We start from the raw sequence: 13,265 nt of genomic DNA on the forward strand, positions 1-13,265 counted from the left end.
CAAAATGTAGAAAAATATCTTTATTCTTACTGCAGAACAAAGGCAAACACAAGATTCGATAGTGTCTTGTAGGAATGTAAATATAACATTTACATTGAAGCAAACTGTCTGTGACACCCTGTGCTTTCTATAACGCCATCATCCAGCAAGTTTAATATTGGAATTAACTAATACAACAACTTTGTTTTGTTAAACTTTGTTTGGATCCAGAACCATTTGGGGGTAAATGCTCATAACTGGTCTTCGTCAGTCCAGTCCTGCAATTAAAAAAAAGGTTCATATTAGAGGGATTTTTACAAGAAATTTGTAGCTTAACTAGGTTTTTTGAATGTGGGGCTGTATTGCAAAATACTGTCTCACCTCTTCTGCCAGACGTGGTTCTTTTGATACATGGCCATCTTCTTCATACCCTCTCTTTCGTTTGCTGCAATGCAAAAGTAATTTCACTTTTGAGCATTTCAAAAATATGCTGGTGAATATTTCAGTCAGAATTATCCTTGCAAGCCATAACCGTTGGTGAACTCTGTTCCTTACATTCAACGTTTGTGACAAAGTCCATTTTCAACCCTCATTTAGGTGAATAATGTGGCATCTAGTTTCCACTACGCCTTCATGATCACCATTAGTAGTCGTAGTTTCCTCATGTCTCTTCATTGTCAAGCGTTATGTAACTTCATTTAGAATTATTCACACTGTGTGTGAATATTTACAGAAAAACTGATGCGCATTTTAATACAAACGAAAAATTAAGTGATTCTCCAAGCATGTGCCTTTCACAAACATGTCCACTTTATCTTACAGGACAGAGTGCACCATCATGTCACTGGCTGCTGCCATCCAGGTAATGTGAGTTTTACAGATTTCCACCCGAGAATCAAAGTGTGGTGTTCAGACCACACAGCCAGCCAGCCAAAGCGAGGCCTCCTCCCGTGAGGTGTCCGACTGAAGACTTAAGTCAGTTTGTATTTATAAGCATGTGGCCTAAATTCCTGGCAGTTCAAACACAATATGGCTCTTCTCCACGGGAAACCACTTGCTGCATATCTGAATACTGTCCTTCCAAAGCCCTTCCCAAAATGCTTCAGACACGACGACGTGTTGAACTGATTGAAATTTGACAAGAAGCCTTGTCGCCGAAGACCTTGAGGAGATGATTTCTATGAACACTGGACCTGAGATACAGTCAACTGCAGAAATGTCTGAACTTCCTTGATCCTGGTATGCCTGCCTCTCCCTCAGTTTGACTGGTTGCTGATCGATATGGAAACCAGACAAGCATGGCGCCCTGATCAGCCGATCCTTTCCTTGGACAAAACTTTGCGAGGATTACAGGGGAGGCAATCCAAAGCATTGAAGTAGCGTTTTCTGCTGTCATCAGGGAATTTAAACACAGCACCTCTCTCCAAGATGACACAAGCCTTAACTCCCTTTCTACACACCATCCGCTCACCCACGCCACCGGATTTTACAAGCTCTTCCTTCAAAACCATTAACGACGTCCATCGTCTTTGTGTATGAACTACCAAGCAGCACCACTTGTTACATTTTTATATGCTGCTTTGTTTGTTGATATTATATACTTAGGCTTGTATAGAAGTAAAAGGTGTTTGTGTATGATCTAGCTGACCAGAGCTGAAAGATAGATTTGTAGGAGATATCTGTAACCTGTCCTGTGCATGTGTTAACCCCGAATGGATCCTGCTATTAGTGTGTGGGCCTACATATATGCTGCTCTAACAAACATCACCTGAACTCCCTCTAAGCCTTGGGGTGTGAACAAAAGCTTTCATGCATTTTGCAGTCTCTCTCTTGCTCTCCTGCCATCACGGGTGACGTTTCAGTACACCTCCATCTGCACCGACTGTTTTCCTATAGATTCATCGTGAGAAGTCATGCCATGCACAGATTTATCAACTTCAAAGTCATAAAGGGTCGGCCCGCTGTGCCTCCTGATGACTCAAGCAGCTGCAGAGTCTGAATCTGTGCCTGTCATAGCTCAAGTTTACCAAACTGTTTACTGTAGTTGCACTTAAAGATACCACGGACCTCACCAACCTCACCAAGTGTTAACAGACCGCTGGCGACAGATGCGTGATTTCGAATGAGCCGAAAAGTCTCCTCATCAACGATACCAAGAAGATGAGCTGTGCTACATGGTATGGATGATGTAGGTAGGAATGTGGCGTGCTGTTGTACTTCCTTTCTGTATTTCATACAGCTGATAATGTGTTCCTTTTTATTTTTCTACCTGATACTGAACCTTGAACCTTTTTGCATCTTAGATACGACAACCTGGCTAAAATAAAACTGTTACTACGTATGACAACGGAAAACTTGAGTTGTTTACTTGGGTTTGGGGGATAGTAACAGCATCTCTGATACCAGCACCAATGCACTGCAACATAGTAAATTTTGTATCTAACTAAATTAAATGTTGAAGCTAAAAATGTGCTCAAATTTATATTACACTTGATATGTCTTAATATAGGAACTAGATTAAAAAAACAAAAAAATTCACTATGGTGTCTCAAATCCACAATTAAGTCGCATATTATGCCTTTTCATATTATATAGTGTGACACTGTGGATTTCTGTGATCACTGGAAACAGAAAACAAAGAAAACAAAAGCAGATGACTCATCTCCTTACTTGCTTGTACTGGCAAATTCAACATGGATCCTCTCCAACTTCTTTTTGTAAGCGTTCACCTCCTCTGGTTTGGGAAGTTCATACTTCTTTAGGAGGGTTTTCATCCCTGGATGAAAACAGGAAACATTTACTTAAATCTCAGACTCAGACGCTTTCTGTATTGCGCACTACAGTGAAGCCTAAAACAGCTCACTATCACCATCTTGTGGTGTCAAGTTGAAGGTGCAGCTCACTTACGTCTCATTGAGTCATACATCTTTGAGAGAGTCTCTTTGTCCTCTTTCAGTCGCAAACATTCAGTCAGGTAGCTAAGATTTCAAAACAACAAATGTTTTTCTTCAGTAAAATTTCCATTTAATAGAATACTTCACCCCCCAAAATTACTACTTTAATATCAGTTTTTCCCCCAATGCTACACTGAATTTGTGAAGAAAACTTTCATTTTTGTGCACGCCTCCACTATGAAAGAAGAATCCAAAAACTCAAATAATTCTTGACAAACTGCATTTAAAGGGGTCCGCTTTTGACAACAGCAAAACTATATCAAAACATCTAATTACAAAAAGGCACATAACTCGTGCAGTATGATCTAAGTGTCATTTATCCAGTGGTATGCTCAGTACTTCCCAAACACATGAATTTTCGGCCTGAGTATTTAAAATTGAACTGAAAGTAAAACTTATCTATACTCTCTTCAAAGCCAGACTCCAGTGACAAAAACAGCAATCTTACCTCTTGAACACGAGAGCTGCTAGTCTTCTTCTGCCTCCTCTTTGTGTTAGCTTTGTATTATTGTGTGATTTTTATGAATCCCAATTAACGTTTTATGACATTAACGTCACACAACACAAGCTAACTGATTGAGGTAGACCAGCAGCTCCTGTCACAGGTGAGGTTAAACTACTGTTTTTTGTCAGTGGAGTCTGACTTTAGAGAAAGCGTGGATAAGTTTTGCTTTCAGTTCAACTTTAAATAGTAAGTTTTTAGCAAAAACACATGTTTGGGAAGTACTGAGCATATGATTGGATAAATGACATGGATTATACTGCACCAGTTGCGTGAGTTTTGCTACAGTTAAATGCGGCCTCCTGTGACTTCATTAAGAATATCCTCCAAATTTTGTCTTTGTCCACTTGAGGCTTGTGAGAAAAACATTTTCTTCACAAATTCAATACAATGCATTGCCAATAATTGATATCAAGTATTCCTTTAAGGTTTTTGTTTTTGTTTTTCTTGCCTAAGGACCCACCTCTCCATGCTGAGTCCGGCTCTTGAGGCGCTATTCAAAATAGCAGTTAAAGCGATCTGAGACGGAGGAAACAGCAGTCCTGCGTCTGTCATGGCTGCCTGTGTCAGAAAGTCATCGGCACTCTTCCTCAGCGACTCTGGGTTCTCCAGCGTGGGGTATCTTGTCTGAGAGATGAAATGTGTGAAAAGGCGATGGTTCATTGAGACAGGACAAATAATCCGGACTACTACATAAGTGAGCTAGGTTAGCGCTGTGACAGTTTATGAGTACAAGAGCAATATTCAGATCTCTCGGGGATCCGCTTACCTTGAGGTCGATGAGCAGACCCTCCATGGGTCTGTAGGGGTTGTGGACGACCAGGTGAAAGTTGAGTTGTTGGATCAGCAGCAGCTCGTACTCCAGAATCTGCTCCAGAACCCTTTCCTGCCCATCGGGGGTCTCCTGCAGAAGGTTACCCACAAACTGGGTGCTGGACACGTTGAACTCATCCACTTTACAGGACAGGTATGCACACGTCAGCCTAAAACAGGAAGTGTGAAAAGGTTGTGTAGACTGGTCAGAACAAGGCTGAGCGACATGCTTTTCAGCAGTTTTGCTGATGTGTATATTTGCAACAGCTGATGATTAAAATGACATAAGGCAAATGTAATCCTGTCTAAATGGTAAACATCACTCTTTTATCGACAATAAGCCAAAGAAAGGAACATTTTCAGAAAACTTCAGTCAACGAGTATGAACTTCATTAAAGTGCGTGTCACGTTAAGAGTTAAATCAGCTTATTTCTCCGAATAATATCACTCAACTTGCATGTGCAGTTAAGTATTTTTGTTGGCTAAAAGCTACATACAGTAAATGTGTGTAAAGCTAAAACCACTTTTGCAGATGTTGCCACAAACACATTACACCATCATAGAATTATGATGGTGGTTATTACTTTGGTTTCCAAAAAATAAAAAAAAAAGAAGGGGGGGAGGGGGTGGGGACTTCTTCTGCCACTAGACAGCAATACCTGTGACCAATCACACCTGAAGCACTTTTTGCACTTACTAAGGGTTTTTTCCTTAAGTCTAAATTCTTGCTTATGTTGTACGTCACTTTGGATAAAAGTGTCTGCTAAATGAAATTGTAGAATTGTAGAATAAGGCTCCATGTGTATTTGGGGCAGTTTTAAGATATTGGGTTTCAGAGTTTTCTATTGTTAGCTTACCATTGTTATCAAAAGGTAGGATTATTTGGACATTCAAAACAAATAAATAAATAAATAAATAAATAAAAAAGAACATATTCCAAAAATTAAATATCAGAAGTACTCACATGATAATCCTGGGGTGGTACTCCATGATGGAGTTGTTCAAGTAAAATCTTCTGAAGTACATGAGAGCCGTACCCTGCACAGGTGAGACACACTTGGGTCAGATATGTACCGGCAGTGAGGTCACGCTGTTTCCACGCAGGTGAAAAGACAGCACACACATACCACCACAGACTTTGGCATGGCGGGCTTGAAAGCGTTGCAGAAGTCCAGCATCCTCCTCTCGTAGTGTCGGAATAAAACCTCTTCCTCGTGTCGCTCCAGGAACCTGGACTCACTCACTGCGGGCTGATTCAGACAGAGACAGAGACAGAGACACGGCAGCAGGTGAAGTAAACTCTCACACAGTCCACTCCTGTGCTTGTTTGGCGGTAGATTTGATTATTCTCGCTCACCTTCCCACTTTCTAGTATCTTGTTTCGGAATTTGTGGTTGGCTTTGTATCTTTTCTGCTCAACTTCGTCTTCACTTTTGAAAATCCAGTATTTTCCCTGTGAGCTGTTGTGAAACATGGCGGCGTCTGTGGGACAGGGACGCAAAACTGTCAAATACGGAGCGAAAAACAAGAAGAGTGTCAAAAAATAACGAGGGAAAGCTTATACTAGCATCAGTTAACTTACTTTATTTGGGACTTTATAAAGGGTAGTCCATTCAAAACCGGTTACCGCTGAAGAAGACGACAATTTAGTGAGATGGCAAGAGTGACTGTGTACAAAAAAAGCTTCTTTAATTCCTCGTGGAACTTAAAAATTACTCAAAAAATACAAAATCCAGCACAAAAATGAATTAGATGCTCGTCGCCACTCTTTTGCGTTAACGTTGTCGCCACTTGATGACGCGCGGCGCTACTACCGTAATGTAGGCTACAGTCACGGTGCGCAACAAAAATGTGTTTATCGGCGCTCTTTCTCTCACACACACACTCACACACACTGAAGAACTATTATATAAAGTTTTCTTTTCTTATTTTCGTGGGATAAAGTATCTCATGAAAGCGGTGGGTGGCTGCATTTAGATCACGTGGCATTAATTTAATATGATTTAATTACCATACCCATTTTAATAAGTTATGACATGGCACTGCATTCATTTAAAAATACTAATTGTTGTCTTCATCACTATTAAGCCAACTACAGATTCCAAACCCATTTCAGTTGCCTAATATACAACGTTACCCATTTAAAAAATAAATAAAACATAAAAATATAGGCTTCATCACTTATGCAGAGAAATCAATCAGTTCGAGAAATTCAATGAAATAAATAAATAAATGTTTATCCACATATATCTACATAGACCTAACTGATCAATTAAAATAAAAAAAAAAATCAATACTCTGCTTATACAGAGCCACCTCTGCATAGTGGGCCCTACATGTTAATTAAAGGTAAAATACATAACTAAATAAATACATGAAGTTTATCCACATATAGGAGCAAAAAATATAGTTTTTTTAATAAAAAAAAAAATACTTGCTTATGCAGAGCCTCATCTACATAGGAGGACATACGTGTAAAACAAATATAAAAAAAGGGGTTTGTACAGAAATATAGGTCTACATTGTGTGGTGTGTTACACTAACTGCCCATACAGGTTTTCAAGATTTCCCCCACATTTGATTTGCACAGTTCCTTCCACTTCCCTTATTTCCCACCGTCAGCTCACATGACTACCTGGGTGAAACTTCAGAATAACTGAGCTGCTTCATAACCATGTTGGTCAAATTCCTGGATTTGGATCATTTTAGATGGAAGAGCATAACAGAAATTGAATCACACAGTATGTTTAGACGGAGCCACTCAACCCCCACCAGTGTTTCCGTATACCGTAATTTGCATAAACATGAGTAATTTATGAATAATAAATGCCCTTGCATTCGGCGGGAGCCGTTAATTTGCATATCACCACAGCTACAGTTTTATTTCCTTAGTGCGGTGTTATCATGAAGCCCTTCAAGCCTGCATAAACCAGAATCAAAGAAAAATAATGCTTTAACAGGTATGTGCTGAGGACTGTTTTATTATCTTAATCTCTTTCTCTACAGGCGGAAAAGATTTTAACTTTAATGCCTGAGCTGCGACTGTGATAGGCTTGTAAAACGCTATACGTTCAGTGTGCGCCGGGCTCACATCTACAGTATCCATCGCTCGGTCTTGCCCTGTAAATTGCATAAACATGAAGTGCCGATGCATTATTGATGAGACCATTGCAACGTTTACTGTAGCCTATGTGCGCCCGTGTGTGTGTGCGCGCGCTGATAGGGCGTATTATGCTTGCGTGCGTGCGTGCGTGAGTGACTGTGTGCATGTACGTCTGTGTTGTCAGTCTAACCAAACACCTTTCCCTCTGCTGTTTCGCATAAATCCGCAGTGTGGTGTAGATGACTTATTTTTGTCTTTTTATCTTGTGTTAGAATATCCTAAAACACAGGCCTGTGTATTTTTTTTTTTTTACACTGCTGTTGAATTTTTTGTTTCTACTTCTGGCAGTAATGAGACTCAGTCAATGCACCCTGCAGTCTCTTTACTTACAGTTTGGATGCTATTGACACAGAGGCAGCAGGTAAAACTCTCTAATATGAGTGTGAGAGGTGGTGTGGAGGAAAGACAAAAATGTGTGTCTCTGTGACTAAAGGTTGTGCCAATATAATGTGACAGGCGGTGTTTTGTGGGAAATCAAACTTTGCGGCATCACCAGATCAGCTGAATGATCTTTGAGCCTCCCTGATCAAGTTAGTCTCATCCACCCAGAGCCAAGTCTGCACTCTGTTATTTCTCAGCTGCATATGAAAACCTTTCTAGAAATTATTGCAATTTATGGACACAAAGTCAGACGTTGACCGACGGATTGATGCTGTGTGAAGCGTCACCTTGGCTTTTGCAGCTTTGTAAACTATTCATGATGATAATGTTGTGGAGGAGGAGAATCTAGAGGAGGAGGAGGAGCAGGATAATCCCCACAACGTGGCCCACCTCCCCACCGTCTCATCTCTAAAGTTACTTTCTTGTATGAAAGGAAATAATTTGGAAATAACCTTGACAACGATGCAAATGATTTCTCTGACCAATGAGCCCGCTTAATCTCTTTCCCACTTTCTCTGATATTCCTCGTTTTTTTTGCTGTAGCGTTCAATCCATTTCGGCTTCACACGCCAACAAATACAATTAAATCCTGATTCAAACTCCCTATATGTGCATATTAATTATTCTGCCCTCCACCCAGCTCAAACGCCCTACACACCCCCCCCTCACACACTCAAATGTGCTGTGGTTGCTGTGGCAACCAGGGGTGGCAGTGCTGATGTCAGAGACTCCTCCAAGGACACTCATGCAGGCGCTGGGTCAGGTGATTTGCACTGCTGCTGGGCATCGGCTAACACCCAAGAACAAAATGGCCGCCTTTGCCGCATGGGAGAGTCTCTGTTTGAGCTTTTAACAAAAGAGGAAGTGCACCTGTGCTTGCCTGATACCTCTTTGTTTTGATGATATGTGTGATATGGATGATGGTGGATCTCCTCGGTGTGATTGGTGTGACCGAAACGCATCACAGAGCTGAGCTGTCTGAGCCCCCCCTCAGAGATCAGCTGCCTGTCTCAAGAATTTTAGAAATCTGCCCGGCTATTTAAGTGCATTCACATCCGTGTGTGCCTTTGTGTTTTGAATGTGTCCGTACATTGGTTTCCTCAGGTTGGCATTAAGCAGCCAAGGGGTTTTTTTTTTTTTTTATCCCCTCCCCCTCCAGACACTCAAAGCTCCCCCACCATCTCTCTCTCCCTCTCTGTCTCTAATTGAGCTTTGTGTCTACCTCCATCTCCATTCAAATCCAGAGTCATTTGCATACTGCCGCCGTGCGCCGGACAGCTCCCCAGCTGTACAGTACAGAACTAAATGAGGAACACAGACCCACTTTACGTGACATGAATACTAAGCAGCGAGGAGAGTCATTTTCCTGTTTCCTGAAAATACGGCTACCTGAGAGATGAGGGAAAGAGAGGAAGGAGAACGGTTGTATCAAATCAGTGCATCCAGAGCAAGACAGGCATTAGCAGCCTGACAGGAGATGCCGATGTAGAGGAAGAGTTTATTATTAAAAAAAAAAAAAAAAAAAACTAAAAAAACATTGCAGAAGGTATCAGTAATTTGACATAAAAGTAGCCAGATGTATTGTAATGTATATAAAGGAAGCTGGTGATAAAAGACAGTTTTACATGTGCTCAGACATCTTTTGTGCTCCAGTTTGAGTTCAGATTTTTTTTTCCCCACTTCACAAACATTCAGCAGAGAAATGCAGGATTTGCCAAGCTTTTTCGGTGCCTGTTTGACATGATAATTGCTCCTGTTTTGCTCAAATATCACCAGGTTTAGTTTTTGAACCCACCTGCCCCTTGGCTTTTCTCCGGCTTCAGTGCTGTGGAGGCCCGACCCTTTGCTCTCTTGCACTTCACCACAGAGACTCCCTCAACATCGAGGAATTTTCGGGACATTTTGTTTGAGTGTGCAGAGACATGTAATGATGTTGTATTTTTGATGCACTCCAACTACACTTAACAGAACGTGTTAAGCACACTCTTAATGGGAACCTTAAAACCCCAAGGCCAATTTTCATTTCGAGCATATTGGTAGGGATTTGTGACATTTCAACTCATTTCAGGATTCAATCAAAGCCATAGCTCCAGGGACAGCAAAAATGGCATGCTCTTTATGGCAAATCCAACTGTCCTTGGTTTGCTATATGCGTACAACTTCTTCCTCCACAGTAAGACCAGTGCGAATCGAGTGAAATTTAATGATCCATTTAACTTTACCTTGAAGACAAATGCAAACAAAAGTGTTCCTGATTTTTTTTTTTTTTTTTCCCCTCGGTGAGTTTAGAAATGTTTTATTTAGAAAACAAAGTAACTCCTGCTCATTTATGAATGGTCGCCATGTTTTAAATCACAGGCAGACTGAAAAACACACAGCGTACTTCATCATTCTGAGCACCTTTAGCTTTGAGTGAAATGCAGAGAAGGGCAGATAGAGTGATGTTAAAGCGCAGCCATTCTGGTGAAAATCCAATCCTTCACAGTGCGAAGCTCCAACAAGTCCTCCAAATGACCCTTTATATCAACGTGCAATGTCCTCACCTTTCCGTATAGCCGGGCCATTTGGGTGAAATGAGTGCATGTGTAGTGTGGTGGTAGAGTAATGTATGGCACCGTCTGTTGGCACTGTTCTCTTTTTCTTACTAAAGAGCTGCAGTGTGTTTGCGTATTGGAGCATGGATGTGTGCTTCTATTTGGGCTGTAGATTGTGTTGTGCATCTGTGTGGCAGATTTTTTTCCCCTTTATTTTCTATAATTGTTTGTTTCATATTTATATAATGTCCATCAGAGCTGCAAAAGTAAAAGTTTACAATTGAAAGTAATTAATCTCACCATGAAATTAAACATTTTGGTTTATATGTTTAAAATAGATGCATTCGTCTTTTTACAAATATTTTTCAGTTTCATTAGAAATTACTGTGATTGCAAATAAAATAACCCCTTTCGGCCCGCTTGCTATATTTTTAAATGGGTGTGTACATCACTAAAGCAAAGCTATATCAAGCGCGCGCGTGTGCGTGTGTGCGTGTGTGTGTCTGTCTGTGTGTGTGTGTGTGTGTGTGTGTGTGTGTGTGTGAGTGATGTGAGAGAGAGATTTGTACATCAGTGTGAATTTGCACGCAGTGGGGGTTTTTGCATCTTAATCTAATTAAGAACTAGATGCCTGAATACAGATGAAGAATTATGAGCTTGAAAACGGGGGGAGGGGAATCGTGTTTGATCAAGTCAGGTTGCCCAGCAACCCAAATCATTTATTTCAGACACAAAAAAGGCCCTCTAAGATTTAATAATCAGGTTGTCTGCATTAAAATGCAAAGGAAGCTGTCAGGCTGCACCTGAAGGACAGCAAAAATTAGGCAGGGTAATTTCTGGATTTACAGGTGAATTGCTGACCTTCTGCAGTGAGTGCCTGTCAAAATCAGCACTCAAACGCCGCAAATCAGCCAACATAAGCCTTTAAATGTAGCTTGTAAAAACTCAAGTGAATAAAATTGAATCGGCATGTGCATGCAGCGTATTTTTCTCATTTAGAATTTTGTTAATTGAGCACACTCAAGTGAGCCTAAACGCAGTTATTATGAATTAAACACGATGTTCATTTTCAATTTTCTACTCAGACAGGTTTGCCGTTTTCATGCCTCGTTTATTTCAGGAAATAAAACCAAATATAGTGACAGACAGATATAATAACAGACAAAGGAAAAAAATGCCAAATATGTCTTTCTTGTGTGCCTTATAAAAAAATAACAGGAATTCTGACACAGTAATCACACACAAATACATCTTTTTAAATGAATAATGTTTTTATTCATATTTTCTCCAACTATAATCACAGGGGTTTAAATAAAAAAAACAACATATTTCACAAATATTATCCATTCAAAGGTATATTTTCAGAAGCCCTTCATTGTTTCTCTAATTGACAGTGTAAAAGCTGGGTGTTGGCTGTTGAAGTGCTCCAACTATAATCACTGGCACCCTCCTCTCCTTTGTTTTCCTAATTGCCGCCATCCCTTTTGTTGGAGAGCATTCTTATAAGTGCATCAATCCCTGCTGCAGAGCACTGAAGGCTTCCTGTGGACTTCCTGTGGACTTCAACAAAAAGCCCTGTCAGGTGGATCAGCCATTAGTCACCAGACTTCATTGTCTCTGACAAATCTGACGTTTAAAGTACACGCATAATTCCAAAGCACCCTCTGTGCTCCACAAATTGCACGCGTTTTATCCTGGAAATGTCATAAACGTCGGGCTGAACTTTTTCCAGAAAGCATGTTGATACAAAATTGATTTGAGCCTTGGCTCAGTTAAACCTCATCTTATCAAATGTATGGCAGGAGAAAATATCTAAATGCATACATTTTACTGTCAACAGTTGATACTTTTGTTATATGTTACTGGTATGACTCTGTAATTTATTTCTGTAAACCCTTTCTTCCACAAAGGAGATGTTGTAATTGTAATTTTAAATTCACGGTGTTTTTTGAAATAGCTTTTATAGCTATTCCATAAATGTTAATGTTAAATTACACATACTACTACTAATAATAACAATTCTTATTACTATTGTTATTATAATTTTGGAAATTATTTCATGTCATTTGAAATGCTCCAGGCTTTCTGTTTTATTCTTCATCTATATTAAAGCTCTAGATTTTTTCTACTTCGGTGTAATCTGTAATAGATTTTTTTCCACAATGCCCTGATTAAATAATGCCCTCTTGTGGTCTTTGTGTGAGGAATATTAAGTGAAAGCAAATAAATAATTAATATAAAGATAATATTACGAATACATTTTTATGTTTTTCTTATTTTTATTTTACTTAATCTCCAAATAAGGCCCGCTCCTGCACTTACATCACATTTTGAATATGTTAACACTTTGATTTTCTCTTTTAATTCTGTTTCTTAGGGCGTCTTCAGACATTTATTTAAGAGAAACACACAAACACACATACTCACACTCACACACACACTTGTATTGATGATGGGAATTGCTCTCTCTTTTCACTAGATGGGGTAAGAGCATCATTTAAAAGGCTTTGAAACTGAGCAAATTTTGCCCGACTGCAACTTTGCAAACAGCATCTTCTTGATAAACTGTATTATAATTCCTTTGAGATTTTTCTAGAAATCCCAGGTCCTGATGAGGTGTGAACTTATGTCACCTTAGCAAGTTGTGTATTTGTTAAATCTTTGAAAGAGGTATTGGAATTTTTATTTCCTGCTCCAATTTGTGTATGCACAAGGCTGCAGTGTGAGCAATATTACCTTAATAAAGAGGAAAATTGTGTGTGTGTGCGTGTGTTACATTGCATCAGTGATTTCGCAACCTCTATGTGGATTCTCCCCTGCAGTTTGAGCAGGCCTACTATGTGTCTTTGCATGTAACTAGTGTTTGTATTAAATAAGATAAGTTTCTGAAGAAACACATTTTCCTGCAGTACAATATTTTCAGATCAATTTCAGATTTA

At 39.8% G+C, this 13,265-nt stretch overlaps 2 protein-coding genes and 1 long non-coding RNA gene across 4 annotated transcripts in view; 2 read left to right on the forward strand and 1 right to left on the reverse strand.

The window, feature by feature from the left end:
- rasa1a (RAS p21 protein activator (GTPase activating protein) 1a) overlaps positions 1-2,337 on the forward strand; it is a 31,309-nt gene extending 28,972 nt beyond the window's left edge. For both annotated transcript variants that reach the window (XM_088076865.1, XM_088076866.1), the window contains one exon: positions 802-2,337. In XM_088076865.1, the coding sequence (XP_087932991.1) occupies positions 802-850 (49 nt within the window). In that variant the 3' untranslated portion in view covers positions 851-2,337. The remainder of the gene's footprint in view (positions 1-801) is intronic.
- ccnh (cyclin H) lies at positions 6-6,063 on the reverse strand. Its single transcript, XM_042487578.2, has 10 exons — positions 5,831-6,063; positions 5,606-5,730; positions 5,376-5,498; positions 5,213-5,286; positions 4,205-4,418; positions 3,899-4,062; positions 2,887-2,957; positions 2,650-2,755; positions 361-424; positions 6-257 (listed from the first exon to the last, which is right to left on the reverse strand). Exons 2-10 carry the CDS (start codon positions 5,720-5,722, stop codon positions 231-233), a joined length of 960 nt encoding a protein of 319 aa, XP_042343512.1. The 5' UTR covers positions 5,723-5,730; positions 5,831-6,063; the 3' UTR covers positions 6-230.
- Positions 5,428-12,849, forward strand: LOC148189783 (uncharacterized). The gene is made up of 3 exons (XR_015776458.1): positions 5,428-5,537; positions 7,141-7,208; positions 11,721-12,849. It is a non-coding gene; the product is annotated as an uncharacterized LOC148189783 (long non-coding RNA).
- Positions 12,850-13,265: the final 416 nt, after the last annotated feature.

The sequence above is a fragment of the Plectropomus leopardus genome, chromosome 4 (genome assembly GCF_026936395.1).
Source record: "Plectropomus leopardus strain MGB_pleo_1.0 chromosome 4, ASM2693639v1, whole genome shotgun sequence".
NCBI lineage: Eukaryota > Metazoa > Chordata > Actinopteri > Perciformes > Serranidae > Plectropomus > Plectropomus leopardus.